At 32.0% G+C, this 24,299-nt stretch overlaps 4 protein-coding genes across 7 annotated transcripts; 2 read left to right on the forward strand and 2 right to left on the reverse strand.

Annotated features, from left to right (window-relative positions):
- Positions 1-1,408: 1,408 nt before the first annotated feature.
- Positions 1,409-3,343, reverse strand: LOC100786733 (40S ribosomal protein S12). 2 transcript variants are annotated; one of them, XM_003530247.5, is made up of 5 exons: positions 3,228-3,343; positions 2,823-2,865; positions 1,980-2,277; positions 1,780-1,845; positions 1,409-1,697 (listed from the first exon to the last, which is right to left on the reverse strand). In XM_003530247.5, the coding sequence occupies exons 2-5, from the start codon at positions 2,828-2,830 to the stop codon at positions 1,638-1,640; spliced, it is 432 nt and encodes a 143-aa protein (XP_003530295.1). In that variant the 5' UTR covers positions 2,831-2,865; positions 3,228-3,343; the 3' UTR covers positions 1,409-1,637. The 2 variants fall into 2 exon arrangements, with proteins under 2 accessions (XP_003530295.1, XP_040873175.1); XM_041017241.1 differs by having other exon boundaries at positions 1,980-2,865; positions 3,228-3,288.
- A 3,229-nt stretch (positions 3,344-6,572) lies between these two features.
- Positions 6,573-8,053, forward strand: LOC100789409 (probable CCR4-associated factor 1 homolog 7). Of its 2 annotated transcripts, none has more exons than XM_003530249.5 (2): positions 6,573-6,920; positions 7,011-8,053. In XM_003530249.5, the coding sequence occupies exon 2, from the start codon at positions 7,075-7,077 to the stop codon at positions 7,906-7,908; it is 834 nt and encodes a 277-aa protein (XP_003530297.1). In that variant the 5' UTR covers positions 6,573-6,920; positions 7,011-7,074; the 3' UTR covers positions 7,909-8,053. The 2 variants fall into 2 exon arrangements, with proteins under 2 accessions (XP_003530297.1, XP_003530298.1); XM_003530250.5 differs by having other exon boundaries at positions 6,589-6,920; positions 7,069-8,053.
- Positions 8,054-10,321: 2,268 nt separating this feature from the next.
- LOC100790829 (factor of DNA methylation 1) lies at positions 10,322-15,510 on the reverse strand. Of its 2 annotated transcripts, none has more exons than XM_006583033.4 (8): positions 15,146-15,510; positions 13,693-14,582; positions 13,353-13,534; positions 12,723-12,812; positions 12,323-12,610; positions 11,730-11,945; positions 11,180-11,417; positions 10,322-10,587 (listed from the first exon to the last, which is right to left on the reverse strand). In XM_006583033.4, the coding sequence occupies exons 2-7, from the start codon at positions 14,573-14,575 to the stop codon at positions 11,187-11,189; spliced, it is 1,890 nt and encodes a 629-aa protein (XP_006583096.1). In that variant the 5' UTR covers positions 14,576-14,582; positions 15,146-15,510; the 3' UTR covers positions 10,322-10,587; positions 11,180-11,186. The 2 variants fall into 2 exon arrangements, with proteins under 2 accessions (XP_006583096.1, XP_003530299.1); XM_003530251.5 differs by having other exon boundaries at positions 10,322-10,596.
- A 2,746-nt stretch (positions 15,511-18,256) lies between these two features.
- On the forward strand, positions 18,257-21,274 carry LOC100820556 (putative pectinesterase/pectinesterase inhibitor 28). Its single transcript, XM_014777668.2, has 3 exons — positions 18,257-18,356; positions 18,750-19,770; positions 20,332-21,274. Exons 2-3 carry the CDS (start codon positions 18,762-18,764, stop codon positions 21,069-21,071), a joined length of 1,749 nt encoding a protein of 582 aa, XP_014633154.1. The 5' UTR covers positions 18,257-18,356; positions 18,750-18,761; the 3' UTR covers positions 21,072-21,274.
- The last annotated feature ends 3,025 nt before the right edge of the window (positions 21,275-24,299 follow it).

The raw sequence follows: 24,299 nt of genomic DNA on the forward strand, positions 1-24,299 counted from the left end.
CCTAGACAAAACTTTTTTTTATTGGAAGTTGATATCAATATTGAATCTTGAATTTGTGTGAATTTAAAGGAATGATTTTCTCTTGGTTAATTAATAAATATAAAATATAAAAGAAAGTCAAAAAATGAAATTGAAATTAGACATGTAGCTTTAATTTTTCGACAAAAGAAATTTGTACAATCTAATAATATTAAATTCATGACTGATTTTTGTTTAATTCTTTTAATATTAAATTCCAAATGCGAAGTTTATCACTTATCTAAATTCTCTTATGATATTTAAAACTAAAACATTTTTATAATATAATAAAGGTTTAACAAAGTCAAGAGACTTAGCAATATCAAAATATCATATTAAAATTGACTATTTTAGAGTTACTTTTCATTTTCATTATTTATTTTCTTAAAATGTAATTATTATAATAAACAGTTAATCTTTATTATTAGATTCAAAAAAATCAACGACTATAATAAAGAACAACTCTTAGTTATCCTTAAAATAAGTTAACCTCTTCTCTCTCTCATATATATATATATTACCTAAACAGACTAAATTTTCATTAGTAAATAATACACATATTAATTGTGTAAAAAAAAATTTCACGATCAACTAATTAGAAATTATGTATAATAATTTTATTTACTTTTAAAATAGTTATTAAAAGTGATTTCCAATATGATTTTTCATTGAATAATTGGATAAAACACTTTTGCAGTGCTCAGTGTAAAAAAATAACCTTTTGCGGTACATAGGTTTTACACTTTCTTCGTATGGCCGTAATCTCTTCCTCTTTTAATTTCTAAGGTAGGCCTAGTAAGTAATTTCTACGGTGTACTCGAATTTTCCAACACAAACTACCAAACCTAAGCTCCTAGAGTCGAAATTTTCCCTGAATGAAATAACAAAGGCGAGGCCAGCCGATAATTATTCCAACCAAGGTAAACCAAAAACACTCTTGTTCAAGATAGCCGAAAGCTTATTTTCAAAAACTAGATTTCAAACCAAACTAGTTATAAAATTATAAACGGGTTAAAACAGTTTAAAAAATCACATCAATCCTTTCAAATTATTTTTGATTATGATTTTGACTAAAAATCTAAAACAAAAACTAAAGAAGTACAAAAGCCACACCGAAAAGACACTATGAATCCAATCCTACTTCCAATTATATATCATTTCAAATGTGCCACTAGGATTACCCCTCATATTGAATCATAGAGCTGTTTAACATATCATACCCTCGACGGCATATGTGGTAGTGAAATTAACGCCCTAAACTTAATATCCAGTCCATATATCAAGAAGTACAAACTAAACAATATCACTATTTAAATTAAATTGCAGTAGTCAGACCAAAATTTTCACGGGCAACGCATGAATTAACATTAATGCCAAATAAAGGGCCAAATTCTTAACTTCTACTTTATATGATTAATGTGAAACAAGAGTTCCTAATTAGAGCCACAGCAATGCATCAGAGGATAAAAAAAAGTAACAGCAACATTGAGAATGTGGCAAAGTCATATTAAACAATCAAAACCCAAGGTAGATATAATCCAGCCACAAGGCAAAATTCATTCTCAAGGAATAACCCAAAATGAAAATGTGAAGTGCATAAAATCTATGAATCTTGCAACTCATTGAGATTTCACATGCTGCAGAACGACGTTATAGGCTTCATGCTCCTCACCGAAATCCTGCAAGCAGCCAATAGTTAAATAATGACAATGCATTGTAAAACACTATAAACAAACATTTTCATTTCTACACATTTCATACCTTCACAACCACACAGGAGCAACCAGTAACCTTCCTTGCTTTTCCTTCGGAATCAATCTTGCACAACTGCAGGGAGAAGGCCCACCAGAATTAAAACACAAGAACAATGACATAATCAATATTAAATATTGACCAACAAAAATTAAATGAAATTCCCCAAAGGAATGAAATCAACAAGGTTTACTGTCAATGACACTTACACCAGCCCATTCTCCAAGGGTCTTTGCACTCGGAACTGTCAGCAGGCTAACATTGTGCTCTGCACAAAGGGCCTTAACCAGTTTAACATAGTCAGGCTGGTCACAGTCTTCTGCAAGAACACAGAGTTGTGCAGCATGCTTCTCAATCACTTTTGCACCTTCATGAAGGCCACGCGACAAACCACCATAAGCCAGAGATTTTCTGAGCACAAGTTGTAAGGCAGTCATGATATCCATTGGCTCGCCTGGGATGGCAGCAGCAGCAGCAGCTGGCTCAACTGCAATGACACCCTCTTCACTGCAGGGAAAAATATGAACAAAGACACCCATATAAGAATTTATACTTGATAAACACGAAGACTAACACACTAGAAAAATATGGGCAACTTTTACTAACAGCACACAAAAGTATTCTTTTTCATTTGTTCCTAAAAATGAAACAATGCATAACAATACCATGAACAGAGCAACCCATATATGAATTGATACTTGGATAATGATACACTATTCTCAAGAGAAACACAATGACTAGAACACACTATCGGAATAATGAGAACAACTTTTACTAAAGGCCCACAAAATAACCATTTTTCACTCCATAAATAAGGTTTTCAAATCCAATTCCCTAACCAGTCAATTTGAATAGAAGCGAATTCAGGACCAACCCTTTTCATAGTATAAGAGAACAAATTATAACCAAATCCACAGGCTCCGATTAAAATTGCAATTCGTAACTTAGACAAATATCATCTCTAACAAGATTTTCATCCATGAAGGTCAGATAGCATAACCAATAATTATCATTATATTATACAATCACTCACGAAAGCAAAACTATCATACCCTGACATTTTACTTGTTGATAGAGAATAACAAGCTCTCCTTCCTGCACAAACAAAATAACACAGAGAATCAGATCGTATGCTATGAATCAGCATTCAGACGTTCATGCAAACGCTTCCTTTATTTATTAAGATACAGCGAAAGTTGCAACTTTGCAGCTGCAGCATTGACTTATACTAAAATTAAATTGGGAAATCACCAAATTTCAACAGTAGAAAGCTGCAACAACCAATGTCTTCCCAAATGAATAAAAAAAAATCCTAAAATCTTTTACTATAAACCCCAAAAATTAAAAATTAAAAAGGATTTAGCACGATCAAGAGTAGAGACAAATTATTTGAAGTGTACTCAGTATTTGGTAACGCTTAAAAGCACAATCATATAGAGGGGGAGAAAGAAAGGTACCTTGAAGCAGAAGCCGATTGCGCCGAAACCTGGAAACGAAACTTGTGAACAGAGAGGGAAAACCCTAACTACTACCTCACTATTTATTTACTAAAATGTCCCATTAACTCTGAATTGGGTTCTATTGGGCCTCTTGTGCACAGTTGGGCTCAAAGATGATCTTCATGAGGCCTTTATTCTCTACCCATGTTTACTAAGGTCACCCCTAAACTTTTCAAAAACAAAATTAACAAAAATATCCTCGATGGCAATACCTTTTAAATGTGTACGGTGAAGTCATACTCCTAAGTTCTAATAACACATTATATAATTTGATCCCTCTATTTTGTCACATAGGATTCAAATGATGTACACAGTTTTCTATTGATGTGGAGATCATGTTCGTGAAATGAATACGATTGCATTGAAACCAATTGCTAAGAAAGGAACTTGTGAGTAAAGAATCTTATAACCAAAGAGAGAAGAACCCTAGCCACTATCTCGCTTTTTATTTACTAAAATATCCCTTTAACTCTGAAATTGAGTTTTATTAGGCCTACATCCACTTATATTTAAAGAGTTGTTATTGACGCATTCTCATTGTTAATGGCCGTTATCATGAGGCTGAACCTTTTTTTATTTATTTTGAAAATGTCATTTTCATAAAATTATGATTATGTTGTATAGTCGTGTACAATATCTATAACGAAAACGTATTTTTATTGTAATAATAAAATATAAAACTGAAACATATTTTTGTTTTAGATTTTATATACATAAACATGTTTCCCTTGAGTATTTTGTATGCATATATCGTTAGGTATTTTTTTCATGAAAAATAATTATAAAAATAGGTTACTTTTCTTACTTTGATATAAATTATATTAATGATCACATACATTACCTTTTTAACGGTAAACAAATCCATTGTTAATTAAATTACCTTTTTATTTAAATTTAAAGTAAATATGACATAAATTACTATTTTTATTGTAATCAAATTAATACCATTAATTGATTTTATTACTATCAGTGAAGGTCATTTTTATAATAATTAATTTAATTACCTTTAATTTGTATACAATCAATTTAATTTAAATTAAAAATACCTAATACTGTTACAAAATGGTAAATTGCATCACAATTAATTGACTACTTTAAAAAAAGGATAACTTGCATTTGATTAATAAAAAAAATCATAAAAACAGAAATACGATTTTGTTATATATTTTGTCAACATGCACATTGAAATTGTATTTCCTTTGAGTATTTTTTAAAAACAAAAAAATATATATAACAAAAATATAATTTTATTGTGTACTTCAACAAATATCACAATAAATTTGTGTTTTCGTTTTAAAAATACAAACAAAAATGTGATTTATTGTGTATCTCAATTAAGGTATAATAGAATCATGGTTGTGTATTTAAGACGAGGGTAAGAAAAAGGGGCCGCGGGTAAGAGGAAGGGGAAAGAGGGAGGGGTTGGGCGTTTGAACAGATACATAAAATGGTCGTTTGAACAGAAACATAGAATCATGTTCTCATTGGGTTCTATTGGGCCTGCATCTACTTATATTCAATTTGCTTGAGTTGTGTATTTTGTGCTAGTTGGGCTCAAAGGTGACCTTCACAAGGGTTTTGTTATAAACTCATTTGATTTTGAGTTATTGCTTCTTACACTCTCCATGTTGCTTCCATCACTTCCTTTTTCCTTTTGGAATGTATATTTCGGAATGTAAAATTAACTTTCAGAATGCACTTCTTTTTTAACTTTCAAAATAACCATTCAGGAAGGTTAAAAAACATTATGAAAAGAGTGTAGGAAACAATGACCTCAATTTTGCTAAGTTTACCCTTATCCATAAAAAAAACAAAATTGACAAAAAAAACACTTATGGAAACACACTTATGTTGTGTACCTCAACAAAAATGTGTTTGTCATATATTGTGAAGTCACATTAACACAACACAAAAACATATTTTTGTTGTATATAATTTTTTTTTGGTCCAAATACATAACAAAAACATATTTTGTTGTATATTAAGTCTTTAAGTTAAAAGTAAATAGTTTTTTGATTGCTTCTAGAAGTGTGTTTTTGAATAATAACTTTTTAAATGAACTTTTGAACATTTGAAAGTTTTATGTTTATCTTCTTAAGCTTCATCAAGTGAGTGGAATACATATCTCACTCTTAACAATCTTTTAATCGCATAGAAATATCTTGAGCAAAAGCATGATACAAATTTTCAAGTTATGCCACATATGCTAAAAGCTTATAAGGACAAGGGTTCGACCATTTTTGTAACTCTTTATTCTCTAATCCAATGGAATGTTGTTGTCAATTTTTTTTAGACTATTTATCACAAAAACACAAATAGATATGAAAGAAAAATCAAATATACCCGTATAACTCTAAAAGTGTTATACATGTTGATATTATTATCATTTAATTAGTTTAATAAACCTTTACATTAAATCATGCCCATTTAATTGTGTTTAATTTAAAGGTTAATATTAATTTCAATTATATATTTAATTCACTACTATTCACCACCATTATCACTACTATTATCACAATACTTACAATAACAATAACAATAATAAAACCAACAACAATAATAATAAATAAAATAATGAGTCAAAGTCCATTAGAGTCCTATATGATAACAAAATCAATAAATAATAATAAGTCTAGTTAACATTTTTAAAGTGACACTGAACACAATATAATTTGATTCTTCTATTACACACAATCACAATCATTGAAAGATTTATATTATCCTTCTATTCATATTTATCAAATTTCACATGAATTCGATATTTATTGATATGCCATCCAACAATAAATATTTACTTATATTTTAAATAACATATTATTGATCAAAATAAAATCATATGATGAAATATTTATCAATTTTTTTATTTATAAAAAATACAAACTTAATCTTTTCTAACAACTAACTTAATTAATTTAATATTTTTTAAAAATTATAACATATTACATGATAAACAAATTAAAACAGTGTAAAATTTGGTAGGGTGTCATTAGTTGGTAGTTGTCAATCATCTTTTTTTTCAGCTTTCTCTTTTATACTATTGTCCAACAATTTTTTGGGGTTAGCCGAAGATTTGAATTTACCGTGTGAAAAAAAATGATAAAACAACCCATTTGACTTGAAAACTTTGTAGCCAAGGATTCTGAGATGACATACACAATTTTCTTTTGATAAAGAGATCGTGTTCGTGTACACATTTTTTACCATTAAAATATTTTGTTTCATTCTAAAAAATATCTTAATCCATAAATTGCAAAACAAATAGCAACTGTTATAATATGTACACGATAAATCCTTTTCCATGGCCACTTTTGCTTTCCTTTTTCTCTCTCTCTACACAATTCTAGAGAAAGAATGGCTTCCACGAAGCAAACAAACAGATTCTTCCACAATAATAATAATAATATACATTAAAAGCAAAACAAGTTGAGCAACCAAAGAAAAAACCAATTCCATGACCACTAATTTCTAACAAAATATTTTAATTTGCTCCTCCTCTTTCGCCCCCTTCTCCCTCTCTCTATTTTTTTTTTCTTTCCCGCTTTTTCATAGCAAAACGAAAAAGAAAACCCTAGAACGGGAGAGATTTCATTCCCCAAAAAATCTCTTCCTTCTCTCTCCTCATTTCTGAGTTCCCAACTTTCCTCACCTGAGGTCAGAATCATACAATAATTCCTTTCTGTTTTCAGTTTCTTATTACAATTCAATTGGATGATGATTATTGAGTCTAATAATTTTGAACAGATCTGGTGTGACGTGCATCACAATTGAATCGAATTGAAATTTGTTGTCGTGGTTGCAGCAAGGAATGCCGCTGGTATTAGCGAAAAGCGATTCGATCCAGATTCGCGAGGTATGGAACGATAACCTGGAAGAGGAGTTCGCGTTGATTCGCGAAATTGTGGACGATTACCCTTACATCGCCATGGACACGGAGTTTCCAGGGATCGTTCTCCGACCTGTGGGGAATTTCAAGAACAGCTACGATTACCATTACCAAACCCTAAAGGACAACGTCGACATGCTCAAACTCATCCAATTGGGCCTCACTTTCTCCGACGAGCACGGCAACCTTCCCACGTGCGGCGACGAATCCGGCACGTGCTGCATCTGGCAATTCAACTTTCGCGAATTCAACGTTAACGAGGACGTCTTCGCCAACGACTCCATCGAGCTCTTGCGGCAGAGCGGGATTGATTTCAAGAGGAACAACGAAAACGGCATCGACGCCCACCGTTTCGGGGAGCTTCTCATGTCCTCCGGGATCGTCTTGAATGACAACGTTCATTGGGTTACTTTCCACAGCGGTTACGATTTCGGGTACTTGTTGAAGCTCTTGACGTGTCAGGATTTGCCCGATACACAAGTGGGCTTCTTCAATTTGATAAACATGTATTTCCCAACTGTGTACGACATAAAACACCTCATGAAGTTTTGCAACAGCCTCCATGGAGGCTTGAACAAGCTTGCCGAGTTGTTGGAGGTCGAGAGGGTTGGGATTTGCCATCAGGCCGGTTCCGATAGCTTGCTCACTTCCTGTACATTCAGGAAATTGAAGGACAATTTCTTTAGTGGCTCCTTGGAGAAGTATGCAGGTGTCTTGTATGGGTTAGGTGTTGAGAATGGACAGGGTTCTCATTGAGAAGGAAAAAAAAAACAAATAAAAAATGAAATTAGAAAAAAAAAAAAAAAAACTTGGTAGATCTCTCTTTGTTTGAGCTGCTGTATATCTGGCGTAATACCAATTTCTATTAATTTAAACCTTTGGCATTAAGTGTCTTTACTAATACTCCCTCTTTGTTACTTACTACTTTATCTTGTGTTGTGTGTGCCTAACTCTCTGGCTTTGATTATCCTTTTTCCTGTATCTGTGTTGTTGCTTGCTTTTGATGTGAATTTGTAGGCTAACATGAAGCAAGTCAGGCTTGTTTCTGTGTTATTTGCTTGTTTTAGACATGAATTTGCAGGCTAACATGCATCCTGGATGTCAATCAAAACACGCACTTCATCTTCTAGCCAATGAATTCGGTGTCACTATGATCAGAATTGGTTTATTTTTTCAGGGAACGGATGGGGGAAGACAGTTGTTCAGAGTCAGCAATTGGTTTTCCAACTATTTCTGGTCTCGGCACGTACCTTAAAAATGTTATCCGTGTCTTATGATTTCTTGGTAGTTGAGCTCATATAACATCAAAGGAACTAAACTGTTTGGTGTTTTTTTTTTATATTTTTATTATTTGAAGAAAGAAAATAATTATGCTGTTACGTTAATATACTTCCTAGTATATCATTGGTGTATATCAAACTTAGAATGACAACTGATAACTATTTTGGAAGAACTTTTGCATCAGATAGAAGAGGAGGTAAAGCATTGACTTGCAATTGGAGGTGTAGCAACAGCTTATATTAATTTTACTTCATAGCTTTGCTGCTTTAACTAACGACTTATCCTTTGGTTTGATTAGAATTTTGAGACCAAAAAATGCTGTTTGATAAGGTGGAAGGAAGTATTTCTTTCTTTGGTGGTTGTTTCACCGAGGCCTTGTTTTTATTTTACTTTTGTGCCAATTCAACAGTAAAACATACAAGCTGTTCATTGGTTTTTTAGTAGGACATTCATGTTTATACCATTGCTAGAGCATAAGGAGAAAATCCTCTGTAATAAAAAAGGTGGCCATAAGTTCTGCTGGTGTTTTTAGTGTACCATGAAGGACATTGTTCTCGTCAATAAAAAATGGTTTCCTCTTGTTTGTTAATCTGCTTTGTCTGTAGGATGTTGGCGTCAACACAAGACTAAAATGCCATGCAATGAATTGTGAACGATTGCGCTCAATGCACTCTTCCTTGATGTTGTCTTGTTTAGTTTTTAAGATATTCAATAATGCAGATTGAATGACTCGTATTTTGATCACAGCAAAATCAGATTTGAAACATGAACTTGAATGTGAATAGTCTAATTTTTAGACAACGGTTTCAATTTTGATAACTGCACCAAATGCACCAATTCCTTTCTGCATAAAATCTGGGTACGCTAGCGTCGTCTTCTTTTTTTTCTTTTTTCTTTTTTTTTAAGATAAACTTGTCAAATTCAATCAACTTAAAATGGCCAGATGCCTTATATCACGCTAGCTTGAAAGCCTAGCTTTTATGATTCTTATAAAAGTTGTCATATGGAATGCGATTGATTTGCGAATCTTTGTTTGTTAAGGCCATTGAAGAAAAATAAACACTTATTAAATTAAACAATTAAAGATGAAAAAGGTTGTGTTAATAAATGTTCTTTCTTATTATAACCTTTTTCATCTTTAATTCTTTAAAATAAATTTAAAGAACTAATAGTAAGAAAGTCATTTTATTTTAGCATACATTTCCATCTTGAAAATGAGTTTATTAAACTTTCCACATCAAACACGGGAAAGATTGAAAGGTAAAACCCTACATTTTCATTAAAATTTCAAGCGTGTCTATCCATTTATTTTTTAACAGGATCTTAATCTATTTTAAAACCTTCAAATATATAGCTTGTAATTTAACTATATATATATATATTTTTTAAAATTCCTGCAGATCATACAAAATAAACCATAAATAAGTTATTAAAATCAATAGTAACAACAAACAGTAGCTCTCACATCATTGTAAACATTTATCAGTAGAGTATAATGATAATCATAGTAAGAACTTATTCAAAACTTAAAAAAATGTAACGACTTCAAATAATAAAAAATAATAAAAACATTTAAAAACTAGGAGTGTCCATCCATTAATTTGGATTAATCTTGTGAATTCGAAACACTAAACCACATTAATGAAACCCGATCAATTTCAGTTGAAGTATCTATTCTACAATATAAAATACTATGGAAATCATAGCAAATAAAGGTATATACATTTTTAAAAACCATGGCTTATCTATTGGCTAATGCAATCCACAAATCGCCAATACATTCGCTAAAAGTAGAGACCTTGACCACGTTTCATAAAAAAATATAAGGACTAAAACACATTTTCCCCCCTCTAATGAGCCACATTGGTCAGTTATATCATGGCTAAAATCACTAATAATTGGTTAAATACTCATTAATCAGCCACACAAATATAGATCAGCAACCATTGACATAAAATCCGCGGACACAACCTCAGAGAAATTGATTCATAGTATTTAGGGAAATTTGTCAGATTACAGATATTCAAATCTATTATTGGTGACATGTTATCATATTCTGCGCATATCTTCAGCAGCTTGTTTCAAATGGCTCATATAAGCCCAAGAAAACTGTGCTACTTCCATCTTCCCGTTGAGCTATCAGGCATTTGTCCCCTGCAAAGACTTGGATGGAACATTTATTCAAATATTAAGAGATATGTTAGTTAAACTGAAATATGTACAAATCAGAATTTCTTGTCTTTCTGAAAACAAATTTATAAAACCGGTATATTTATTTCTCATTCATTGCCATTTCATTTTCATCTTCTGCTTCTAAAATTATTCATAATAAACAATGATAGCAAAATTAGGCAACTTCTAGGAAACCAAAAACCTCTTGATGAAGTTATTGAATAAAACAGAAAGCAACTAACAGATGGTGATGCAAAGCTTAGAAAATAAGGATTGTCAGCAACATACTATCAGTAGATTACTTAATCCTAAATCGCTCAGTTCATATTTCACATACAAATTCTTTGCTGATAAAAAAAAAATATATTTCACATACAAATTATTTACTACTGCACCCAATAAGAACCTAAAGTTGTCACATGCACAGAGATTCAACCATGTTTTTAATTCTTTCTTTCTTTCAAAATTCTATTTTTATTCAGCAAGGCCATCACAGGAATATCAATCGAAACACATTAATCAGCCACACAAAACAACGCTCAACAAAACTCAACTGGAAGTAAGAAACACTAACCTTTTGCCTAAGCTCTCTTGCGCTTAAGTGGTTTGATATGTTCCATAATATAATTGATAACTTCTTTCAATGTAGCCTTCCTATTATCCTTGAAGTTCCATAGCTCCACAACAGTATACCCACCGCTTGCATTGTATTCATTTATTTCTTTTAAGGCTGTAACAACAGCTGAATATATCTCATCTCCCCATTCATGCTTGAGGCTTCGTAACTTCTCATCTTCCTCATTTATAATATTCTGTATAAATTAAACATCATTATATGTGTTCCATATTATACTACTCTGCTCTACAAGGATTAATGATACAAGCCAGATCAAGAGCTAAAGAGTATTAATAACACAGACCTTTTACATATGCCAAGACAAGTCCTTAACAATAAATTAAATAATCAATTAATTACTAACAATGAAAACCATTTTCTTGGGACAATAAAGCATATAAATGAAACTTCCTTCGTGTGTGAACAGAAAATTACAAGCAACCACGCCAACTAACCAATTGAGGCAGAACTCCTTTATGAACACAAAGCATGTCAAGGTTGTACATACCTCTGCTTTATCATCAACTGTGACCACTTTAAATGGATGCCAAGCTGAATTCTTCACATTTTCCTGCCACAAAGAACAAAGCTCGACACCTTTGGTCCCAGCTTCTTCAAGAGGAAATCTTTTCTTGCAGTTATTCACAAAAACCTTCTGATCAAGTTCTCCCATTCTCTTGAGCCCAATTTTAGTTCTAGGAGCATTCAGCATATCGTCTAACCCCTAAAACATAAAAATATTAGTCTCCACAATCTACTCACACAAAATAGAATTTCAAAATTCTTATTTCCTTCAGAAAGGTGAAGAGAATCTTCTTGCAAACATATTCACAGCTTGGCATAATTAGATGCAGGAACAGAAGCAGTTGCTTTTTAGAGTGGTTATCTTCAAGAATCAATGAAGAGAAAAGTTAAGCCATGGAATCTAAGTGAAAGATATAACTAGGATTTTCTTAAATGCATCCAAGGCCAAGGTATAGTTTGCTAAATTAAAATACTCCTAAAAAAGGTCGGGGTAAATTAGCAAATCTCTATATATGGATAGAGAAAAGGGGACCAGGGGGTATAATTTTATCAGGGAGAAAGTAAACAAGGTCATACTTTTATTAATTCTTTACGAGCTTCCTGCAGTTCATCATTACTCTGACGCTCCTTCACAATGAGGGTTTGATTCATGGCCTCCATATTTTCCAAATTATCTACTTTTTCTTGCAATTCATCATTCATCTCTTTTATTTTATTCTGAACAGCTGCATCATCTTCATCTCCAAGATGCTTCATAACTTGCAATTTCCCTTTTAACTCTTCAATTTCCATTTCCAACTTTTGTTTGGCATCTAGCTGTTTTTCCAACTGAAGTATCTTGTTATAGGCCTCCTCTTTCTCTCGCTGGAAATTTTGAAGTTTACATCAATAAGATGTATTCACAATGTATAAGAATGAAGTGATAAATAGCAAGCTTTTCATAACCAAGACACTAAATAGTAAATAAGAGGCAAACCTTTTGCTCTTCAACAAGCCTTAAGACATTCTCATCGGCTATCTTTTGTTCCTTTGAAGCCAATTGGAGTGACTCATTCCTCAGATCTTTCTAGAAAGACAAAGGGATTATGTAAGAATCCTATAAAGGCAGATCATAAATGCTAATGTTTTCAAAGTCTACAAGCACCTTAAGCAAGGCAGTGTGGAAGCTATAAATGTTTTCAAGTATGCTGCTTTTTTTCCTCCAAAAACTAACCTTGGCTCTTTAGACGTTAGAGTTTACTGTTTCGCATAATATATGAATATTATATACAAATGGTTTTTAATAATTATTGTCATAGATGACATAATCACATAAATAAAACTGAAACCATTTTTATGATTTGATATTTCCTCACAATGAATGGAAGCCATAAATTTGCCAATATTGACTTAGGGGTCCAATCTTAAGGGAGTGAATAGAATCAGAATAAATTACTTGGCTCAAATCAGTAGCAACCAATAAAATAATTTTAGTAACAGAAAAAAGACAAAAACATGCCAAAAAGTTTTGAACTGACAGTTATTTATAAGCCAGAAAGATCTAGGTATAAAAATTATATTTAAAATGAGTACATATTTACAGGCCAAAAAATATAATATACATTACCTTCTTGTTGTCCTCTTCAAGTTTCTTCTTCTCTTGATCAGTTAGGGCCTCACGTTTGTTTAGATCTCTACTCCAGGAATCAAGCTTCCGCTTTTTTTCCTCCAATTCACTACTCAGCTTTTCTTGTTCATCCAAGATCCTCCGTACCTCATTACGAGCTCTACGCTGCATATTCCTTGATTCTGAGGAAGAAAAGAAACAATTATGTAGTATTATCAACTACAAAGTTTGCATGAGAATGTATCTCATAATAGTAGAACGTATATAGCCACATTTGAAAAACATGGATTATACAAGAAAGGCAAACTCAGAAGAAGCTACAAATCAAAAGTATACAAACCTTCTTCAAAGGCATTGTGAAGCTTATCTTTCTCCTCAAGCATCCTACTCAAGGACATGGTCTTTTCATTAAACTTATATTGCATTTTATCAAGGTTTTCGTTTGTAATCTCAATTTCATTAGTCAAGTTTGTCACAATACTATTCCTGCTTTCAGATGCCTCTTGAACAATATCTGTAACTGTCCTCAACCTTCCTTTGTTGCGGAGGTATTCCCCTATTGGCCCTCCACAATTATAATCATCTTCCCGGGCAACCCATCCATAAATGTTTGAGCCAGCTTCTAATTTCCTTGAATTCCAATCCTTCTTACCATGACGTGCAGCTTCAAATGACTTCTCAAAGTCACTTGCATTCATGAAACCATTCCAGTCGTTGTTGAAGTCTACCACAGCCCCAGCAATGAGGTCATCATCTTTCAAGAATATACGGAAATCTATTGGTCTGAATTTAGCAAATTCCTTCAACCAATATCCAGAATCGATAGATTTTCCCTTTATGTTAACAATTATACCTGTCCAAGGCCAAACATAAAGATCTTCTTGATGTAAAGGTTGATTGACAGCTTGGGGTAGAGCTGGGCGCTGGATTGGCTCTGCTTCACAGGCTAGGTCGGTCTCCAAATACTTTGCTAGAGCAAGGTGGTTTGCCTTTTGTTGTGCACTTCTGTTAGCAGAACCCTTACCAACTCCTGATGCATGTTGCAATAAATCCTTATATTTGAATTCTTGTTTTTTCTTCCCAGCACAGTAAGGACATCTAAGAGTTCCATTCAAATTTTTAACCTTGTATTTCCCAGCCCTTAACTGTTCATATGGTTTCTCTGCGTACTCTTCAATCTCAGATTCACTGATATCAGAATCTTCTTCAGAGCTGTAGTCCATTGAAGCTCTGCATACAAATACAAAAAAAATCAGTCCAGGAACAACGGTTGTGTACAATTTGAGGGGAGACAATTTTTTCAGAAAGCACCAATGCAAAAACTTGCAGAAAAAGCTTAGGAAATGTACATTAATAATTTGCACACAAAAAAATTCAGATAACAACAGAAAAATAATGCTACCGAGTGGTAAGCAAACAATGGTCTGCCTTGGCAGACTATCCACATCTTCATGAAATGAGTAGAACAAAAAAGAAACAACAATAATAGCAAACAGTCAGGGACGCAAGTTATCATCAGCAGCTTCAGAGTTTTGATTGCCAATTTTCTAAGTTAATACGCCGTTCACTGAGTTATTAACAAAATTTCTCGAAGTATCACAAACAATAGTCACCAAACCCCTAAATCAGACACAAGAACAACCACATTTGGCTGGCAAACAGATAAACCCTCGAACAATGCGTCTCTTAGCACATGCAGCAAATCGCAAAAACGAAAACATACGCGACATTCGAGAAATCACACATGATTTTCAACCGCATTATGAGCTGAGATAGTGAGAGGTTGAACTTACAGTTGGGAGAGTGAAACGATGGGTGCAGTGAGAAATGAGAAAGGCAAGCCCTAGTTAAGTTGATTTGGGTGCGTGCGTGCGTGCCAGCGAGAGATAAATGAGCAGCTGTGTCGAGGCTGCACAGGTTTAAGCTAACGATGAGTGGAATTGTTTGATTCTGATTCCTAACGCCCTTGGGGAATGCTCTTACTATCGGAATGCTCCAACTCCAACACTCAACAACAAAGACTGGAATATTCTACAAAAAAGCTCCTTTGTATGCAATCTCCTTGATAACTAGTAATCAAGTTTGAGATATCCTCTAAGAGAAAGAGAATCAGTGTAGAGAAAAAATGACAAGATTTTATAAATCTTCTTTCTTGAAATAACTATTACATTTATAATTTTTTCCTCCTTTTATAAAAGTGGACATGGCTTCTTTATCTCCTTTAAATGAGATATTTATGTTTGTTTAAAAAAATCTTACTTAAACATTTAAAGATGAAATATGAAATATGATAAATTTTGATGGGAAAAAATATGAAGATATCAAGGAGTCTAACTCAATTATTTTAGCATGATGCATAAATTGTTGCAAACTCTTACTATATTTATCTTTGATTCGATAAAAAAACAAACACACAAAAAAAAATCTACATTTTAGAAAACTCAAATAATGCAAGTTAAGAAGAATGATATTACTAAGATATAACATTAGAATTATGAAATTTCAAGTATTTTCAAATTAGCTAATTTAATGAATAGAAAAAACAATTATTTATAAAAGTAATAAGAAAACACATGAGAAATATAAAATTGATAGATTAATTGCAAATCATTGTCTATACTTATGCAAAACATAACATTATTACATTAAATTAACTTAAATATTCTATAAACTATTGTTAATTAATAAAATATAATTTCTACTAGTGACATTTTACTATCAATCATACATTAGTCTTCCAATAACATTACCTACTAATTCACCCACTATCATTCTTGCTCAATAAAAAATTTTAGTGTTTGTTTTCCATTGTAATTTTCATCAACATTGTTGAATACTTTTCTAGCTCAAATCTTTTTATCTCATTTATTTATTTGAAATTTCAAATTTAAGTCTATTAATAATTTTCATTTGTATAAATTTGGAAACAAAATTAGAACCCCAATGTGTTTCTATGTTTATCTTTATAAAAAATTGAAATAATTCTTGTACAAAAATTAGGATTATTGACACCAAGAGACAATTCCTTTGGAGCACCAAGTTGTTTAAAGTAATAAAGTTTGATGAAGCGTTATTGGAGTCTAAGTGCAAGTAACAAGTCAAACATTGATAAAAATAGGCATGTTGTTGAACAACATATAAGTGAAAATGACTTGCAAATCGTATACTTTATGGCTTTAGATTGGATGCCGTTGTCAAGTTGAATCATATAGTTTTCTTGTGGCCCATCTATAGATATCTCAATTTTATTTTACTCATTGTATTCCTAAACAACAGGTATCGAGGCAAATGGTTCCCTTATGGAGGAACTTCATTTACGAAGAATTTCACTGTTTTTCTTTTATTAGCAAATATAAATGTGTAACTTGTTTGATATTTATTAATCAATCACTTTTAATAGAAGAAATGAAACGTAAATCTGAGTTTGAATTTGTGAGATTCAGAGCGTTAGCTTTTCAATGTGAAAGAGATTAAATAATAATATGGTAAGACATGTTTTTGTTCTTTATAAAATTTTTGAAGTTTAGTTTTAGTCTATTAAAAAATTTTAGTTTGTTTTTCATGTTTCTAATTTTATAATGTATCACTTTTATCCCCTCAAGTATTATTTAAACAACTTTTTGTCTCTGTATAAAGTACTATCTAAGCCACATCAAAGATAAAAAGTGGTGCGCTTCAATATTAGAAGGACAAAAAAATGGACAAATTTTTAGAGGGACTAAAACCAAACATTATAAATTTGAGAGATCAAAGACAGATTCTACAAAAAGATAACACACAAAGTAGCAAGGGTCAAATAAAAAATATAAAAACTTTTATTCCATGTTAATTTTACCCATACTTTACAAGTTAAAATTACCTTCTATATCAAATCAATTTTAATAGCCATACATCACTCATAAGGTGATACACCTTACCCTGGACCATACATCTAATAGCATTTATTTTGAAATATGAAAAAATTGTTATATCTAATATTCATATTGTTTAAAATATTAAATATTCATACCAATACACCTAAAGTTTAAGAAGATACGTGTTAAATAAACATATTAGTTTAAAAAGTAAATTATACTAATTGTCCCTAAAGTTTCGTGAAATTATACAAATTTCTCCTATTTTTATCTACTCCTACACTAACCCCCTAATTCTTTTTAAAATATATATCCATACACCTTATGCACTACAATAACTGCCCTTAATTGCCGGGAAAACATTACACCATCCTCCCATATAAGGGAGGTTATTGTAAATATTAAAAAATGAGAAAAATTTTATGTAATTTCACGAAATCTCATTGAATGTTTGTGTATTTTACTCTAGTTTAAAATTATAGTTAGATGTTTATGGAGCATTTGCTAACTTGTCTTAAGGAAATGTTTGTGTACAAACAAGAGTTGTTCCTTAATTTTAAACTTTGGAGGTCATTTTTTAAGTGTACGCATACGAAAAAAATTATACAAAGATAATAACTATATATAATAAAAATATATTATATTAATTATTTCATATTCAAATAAAAAACTATTTGTTTGATCATTTTTTTATTGTAGACGTTTAAGAGTGAATGAAAGTAAGAAAATTTCCAATTTGTAACCCGTGTTTAAGACTGGTGTATATTGTAGTACCAACTATAGACCTTGTCTCATACCGCATTTACTACTGGTAGAACGTAAATCAAGGTTATAACTTGATGGATTAGCATAAAATTTGTCAAAAACAAGTCATAAAGGCTAACCATATACATAATGTGGTCTTTACATTCCCTCTCTCCCTTATTTTAGAAAATATGATTTTTAGCGTTTTAACAAACCACAAATTCCATTTGAATGATTCAACTGTATTAGGTGTTCAATATCATTTTTTGTATGTATAAATAACACTTTACTTTGTATCCCCAAACTACAGAAACATATTCTTCAATGGAATTTGGCAAAAAGTAGCCATCGCCCCAACGATCCCATTTCCCTTGACTTCTCTACGTGAAGATCCTTGTGTCACATAGTACGTGCATAAATTATTATACAAGTTAATTTGAGGAATACAATATATTTATATTTTATGTAAATGTGACTTTCTTATTATTAGATTTCGATCTTTTAAAAAATTGTGCCTATAGTTACTTAATAATGATGTTATATGCTTTTCGTTATACCCTGTTACATGTCACATCAAAATGGTTGGTGGTGTGACATGAGTAGTTGCATGACATACTATAACCAAGAGACTATATAAAGTTTTTTTTAAAAACAATTATAGAGATGAAAAAAAAGAATCAAAATCAAATAAGCCATGTTTAGAGTTTAAAAGCATGCCCATTCTTAATTAGTGCAGAGGAATATTATGGTCATTACTTGTCATATTAACTAATTTTACATAAATATTCATTTCTCACAGGAGCTAGTTAAAATGTCAGAGGGAAATGCAGGGAAAGGAAAGAGAATCGCCATCATTGGCGTCTCAACCTTATTGTTGGTGGCTATGGTTGTGGCGGTCACAATTGGGGTCAATCTCAATGAGAATGGTTCCAACAATGATATAGAGGACAACAAGAAAAATCATGTTGCTTCTTCCATAAAAGCCGTCCAAACCCTTTGTCATCCCACAAATTATGAGAAAGAATGCGAGGAAAGCCTTATAGCTGGGGCTGGAAATACCACAGATCCAAAAGAACTCGTCAAAATTTTCTTCAACATCACCATTACAAAAATTGGTGATAAACTCAAAGAAACTAATATTTTGCATGAGATTGAGGAGGAACCCAGAGCCAAGATGGCACTTGACACTTGCAAGCAACTCATGGATCTTTCTATTGGGGAATTAACAAGGTCACTTGATGGAATAAATGAGTTTAACCTCATAAATGTTGACAAAATCCTCATGAATTTAAAAGTTTGGCTTAGTGGTGCGATTACATACCAAGATACTTGCTTGGATGGGTTTGAGAACACCACTAGTGATGCTGGCAAAAAGATGAAGGATTTGTTGACGATAGGCATGCATATGAGCAGCAATGCCCTTGCCATTGTAACAGATTTGGCTGACACTGTTAATGATTGGAATATCACAAAATCATTTGGGCGTCGCCTCCTTCAAGATTCTGAGCTTCCGTCATGGGTTGATCAACATAGACTCCTTAATGAAAATGCAAGTCCATTCAAACGCAAGCCTAATGTTACTGTAGCCATAGATGGTAGTGGAGATTTCAAAAGCATCAATGAGGCATTGAAGCAAGTGCCTGAGAAAAACCGAAAGCCATTTGTGATCTACATCAAGGAAGGCGTTTACCAAGAGTATGTTGAAGTTACAAAAAAAATGACCCATGTGGTGTTTATTGGTGAAGGGGGGAAAAAGACACGAATATCTGGTAACAAAAACTTCATAGATGGAACGAACACTTATAGAACTGCCACTGTCGGTATGTCTCTTTTCGTGATTATCAACTTAATTAACTTACTACTCCTATGCATTTGAGTAAAAAAAAAAAACTTAATAACTTATCCAATAAATTAGTTAAATGAAACCTTATTCATGACTCAGACTGTGAAGCTTACCAAAATGAGATTAAAAAAACTAAATTTATTACTCATGTGCATTTGGGTAAAAAAAACATAATTAAAAACTTATTCAATAAATTTATTAAATGAAACCTTATTCTTGAGTCAAACTTTGAAGCTTACTAAAATGAGATTAAAAAAACTAAATTTGATAAGTTTCTCCATAAAACTCTTAAGTTTATAAAAATATCATAGGTCATGTTCTTCAACTAGAATAAACTCTTTGAAAAGTCCTTTCCTTACTTAACATTTTAAGGTCCATAGTTTTTATTTGAAAACACCTTTAACCCGCCCCAAAATGAATAAATTAATAAAAGATACATTTACAAAATTTAATTAAACAAAAAAATTTAAAATAAACCATTTGTAATTCAAGGGAATTTTTTATTCAAATAAATAAATTAACTACTTTATGCATGCAGCTATTCAAGGAGATCACTTTGTGGCCATCAATATGGGGTTTGAGAATTCTGCTGGACCTCATAAGCATCAAGCGGTGGCATTGAGAGTCCAAGCAGACAAGTCCATCTTTTACAATTGCTCAATGGATGGGTATCAAGACACACTTTATGCACACACCATGCGTCAATTCTATAGAGATTGCACCATTTCAGGTACCATCGACTTTGTGTTCGGTAATGCACTAGCTGTTTTTCAAAATTGCACTTTCGTGGTCCGAAAGCCACTGGAGAACCAACAATGCATTGTGACTGCACAAGGTAGAAAAGAGATACAACAACCATCGGGAATAGTAATCCAAGGGGGATCCATTGTGTCTGACCCTGAGTTCTACTCTGTGAGATTTGAGAACAAGGCTTACCTAGCTCGTCCATGGAAGAATTACTCCAGGACCATCATCATGGACACATACATTGATGATTTGATTGACGCTGATGGGTATTTGCCATGGCAAGGACTAGAGGGTCCTTCTGGTATGGATACTTGCTTCTATGCCGAGTACCACAACATTGGCCCCGGTTCAGACAAATCCAAGCGTGTGAAATGGGCTGGGATTTGGAACCTCAATTCAAAAGCTGCACGTTGGTTCTCACCATCTAAGTTTTTTCATGGAACTGATTGGATTGAGGTTACTGGAATTCCTTGCTTTCCTGGCGTGCCGAAACACCATAGGCACAAAAAGACAATACTTAATTGGCAATAAAAGTAATGAGTTGCAAAATCAAGCAATATAAATTAATTAAAAAGTAATGATTGTGCTTCTTTATTCTTTAATTATTTTCATTTCATTAATTAACTCTAGAGTTAACTATATTTTTTTATCTCAAGCAATTAAATTTTGTCCATAGTGAAGCTTCTCTCTTGTGTACTTTGATTCCTTGAAAGATGAGAAAATGAAGATTTTGCTTCCTTGACTATTCTTTGTCTCTCTACATTTGTGATCAGTATGAGTCATATGGATTGACAATTCATATGATTCATACGGATCAACAATTCGTATGAGTTTTTTAAAAAAACTCATATAGATCGCCAATTCGTGTGAGTCATACGGATCGTCAATTCATATAAATTATATGGATCACCAATCCCTTTCACCTGTGTTGCTGGGTGTTGCTGGGTGTCTCACCAAAAATGTTGGGTGGCCAAAGCAACTACCTTTTTTATTGGTTGGTATTTTTCCAGGGTTGCTAGCAACATGTGATGCAACTTGGGCTACTTTTTGCATCTCCAACTTTTTCATGTAGGGTCTGGCTATTACACCTATGTATTTCCTAAGTACACCCGTATGCCCCCACTACAGATAGCCAATTACCCTTTATACTCTTTTTCTTAAAAGCACATGCCCTTTTTGCTTTCAGAAATGTATTTATGGAATTACACATACATATTCTAGAAATGTATCTCTGAAACTATGATTCATAGTTCCAGAGATATACTTTTGGAATTGGTATATATTTTTTAATAAAATATCATTTAAGAATTAAGATGATTGATAAGAAATTAAAAAAAATATGATAAACATTTATCTTTTATTCATGTTTATTAGTCTTATTTTCATCCCATCATTAATGCTCTTTAAACCCTAATCGTAAACTGTTGTCACCGTATATTCATTATATAATATAACATTTTTATCATTATTTTACAATATTTTATGTTTTTCTTCATATGACACTGAGTTTCAACATACGTTCATTACTAACTTACTTCATATATTATACATCTTTATTACAAAGCAAAGTTGTTGACGATGATTTTCTTCCTTTAAGTGTGTTCATTCATTTTATAATCAGAGTCTATGTCAATGATTCAGTATCACGTAAAGTTAGTGATGAAAATACCTTGAAACACATTTTCACATGAAGTAAAATGAAGAAATTATAATCATTCTTAGCCAAAATTGACTATCAAATAAACTTAAATTTTATAGTTATCATGCACCAAGTTGTTTAAAGTAATAAAGTTTGATGACACAATGTAATGCATTTCCTCTCTTGAGATTGTTTAACTAATAACTTTTGAGATTGTTGTGAGATTGTTTTGAGATACCTAGCTAGCAAATAATTCCTTTACATTTGATGGATAATTAATAACTTTTGAGATTGTTTAACTTTTTTATTTGTGTTCACGCTGGTTTGGAATCAAATGTTTGACAAAAAATAAATAAAATAATTTATTTAATTAAAATAATTTATTTTCAAAATGTATAAATCAATTATCAAAATGTATAATCAATTATTCACAAAAAAAATTGATAATCAATTGTAGGACATGAAAATCAATTTTCTAAGTTTTCAAAATCGATTTTCATATAAGTTTGGAGGTATATAGTTAAATTAAAGTATAATGGGATAATTAAGTATTAGGTTTATCTTAAAATTATCTCTATTGTACTATTGTGTTTACTAAGCCTAATTTAACTAAAAATCCCTTTAGAAGATCTTCTTGCTTATTTATTAAGTATGAATCAATCTAATAAAAGTAATAAGGACTCAAGAATTTATTCATTTGCAATCCATCATATAACATGAGAACGTCTAGCGATAACTCAAACATCACCACTTATTTCCACTACCACACAAATCACACCACCATGTGCTTCAAGGAAGTGTAAATCTGAATATGACATAAGAGATATAAGTAAACATGTGCCTATGGCTCATTTCTAGTCATATTGCTACATACTATAACATGTCTAAGATCTAATGTGGAGTGGAGAAAGTTACGCCAAAAGTAGAGGCAAAATAACTTCAATAATGTTATTTCAAATGGGTTAAGGAGGCTGGCTTTTGGACAAGTCATAGCATATTTGATTTGAATTATGCCCAATCCTATGGTGATAATCAACTGTGGTTGGGATCTGTGCTGAATTTATTTATGATCATAGGATACAAATAAACAACAATAAGTTATATGCAAGAATTTCTCATCCGGATTTGTTAATGATTTCCAATCAAACTAATATATAAAGGACCAAAGGCTACCACTTCAAAAGCATTAGAAACTAAAAAAAATTCTAAGTTGCATCCTTTTGCTAAAAGCAAATTCTTTTAGCTTTTTTTTTTCTAGAATGCGTTAGCAGTTTTTTAATAAATAAGAGATTCATACTGTTGACTCCTTGGCAAGTGCACCAAATTGTCACAAGTAGTGAAGTACTCGGATGTCTGAGTGTCGAATCCACAGGGACTTTGTTTGTACTTAGATTAATGCAAATCCAATTTTAGAAGCAAGAGATAAAAAATTTAAAATAAAAGATAAAGAAAGATAAGATAAATATTTAAAGATAAAAATAGAAGATAAAGAAAAAGATAAAGGAATTAAAGATAAGATTAAAAGATAGAAGATTAGAAAGATAAAAGATTTAGATAAAAGATAAATTCAAGATAAGATAATGTTAGGAACTGACTTGCCTAGCCTGCCTAGGATGTATGAGTTTATGATGTTTCTTTACCAATTCAGGTATCTCCCAAATGCCTTTGCAAAGACTCAACAACAGATAAAATGCCTGAAGTTGTTCTAATTCTAGATGTTTGCTTTGACGCATGGACATAATGCAATCACTCTATGCCTAGCAATGATTTTATTATGATATCTTTTCTTCTTGTTCTATTAGAAGTTATCCTCTCCCGAGCGTCTAGCCCCTAAAACTAATGCATGCATATCTTCTTTAAATCTTATTTAGAAGTTACCCTTTCCCGAGCATCTAACCCCTAATAGAATATAAAGATGAGTATGCAAGATGAAAACATAAAAGAAAATAGGAAAGAAAAACCTGGTATTGCATTGATAAATGGTGAAGAGTACATCATACATTACAATGGCTTCTAGACCTGTCAGGCCCTAACTAAGGGTTTAGCCACTCATGGCCATTGAGGGCTTTACAATGAGAAGAGGGATGAAAGAAAGGGAGTAAATGAAACCCCTAAGAGAG

Source organism: Glycine max, chromosome 7, assembly GCF_000004515.6.
Source record: "Glycine max cultivar Williams 82 chromosome 7, Glycine_max_v4.0, whole genome shotgun sequence".
Lineage (NCBI taxonomy): Eukaryota > Viridiplantae > Streptophyta > Magnoliopsida > Fabales > Fabaceae > Glycine > Glycine max.

Bases quoted from the DNA above. Each gene is read 5' to 3' on its own strand.
- LOC100820556 (XM_014777668.2), top strand. From the start codon at position 18,762: ATGTCAGAGGGAAATGCAGGGAAAGGAAAGAGAATCGCCATCATTGGC. The intron at 19,771-20,331 runs GTATGTCTCTTT...TTATGCATGCAG, and splicing joins TTATAGAACTGCCACTGTCG to CTATTCAAGGAGATCACTTT.
- LOC100786733 (XM_041017241.1), bottom strand. From the start codon at position 2,309: ATGGGTGTCTTTGTTCATATTTTTCCCTGCAGTGAAGAGGGTGTCATT. The intron at 1,846-1,979 runs GTAAGTGTCATT...TTCTCCCTGCAG, and splicing joins CCCTTGGAGAATGGGCTGGT to TTGTGCAAGATTGATTCCGA. The intron at 1,698-1,779 runs GTATGAAATGTG...GGCTGCTTGCAG, and splicing joins GCTCCTGTGTGGTTGTGAAG to GATTTCGGTGAGGAGCATGA.
- LOC100789409 (XM_003530249.5), top strand. From the start codon at position 7,075: ATGCCGCTGGTATTAGCGAAAAGCGATTCGATCCAGATTCGCGAGGTA.
- LOC100790829 (XM_006583033.4), bottom strand. From the start codon at position 14,575: ATGGACTACAGCTCTGAAGAAGATTCTGATATCAGTGAATCTGAGATT. The intron at 12,611-12,722 runs GTTTGCCTCTTA...CAAAATTTCCAG, and splicing joins GGCTTGTTGAAGAGCAAAAG to CGAGAGAAAGAGGAGGCCTA. The intron at 11,946-12,322 runs GTATGACCTTGT...TTTATGTTTTAG, and splicing joins CTCGTAAAGAATTAATAAAA to GGGTTAGACGATATGCTGAA.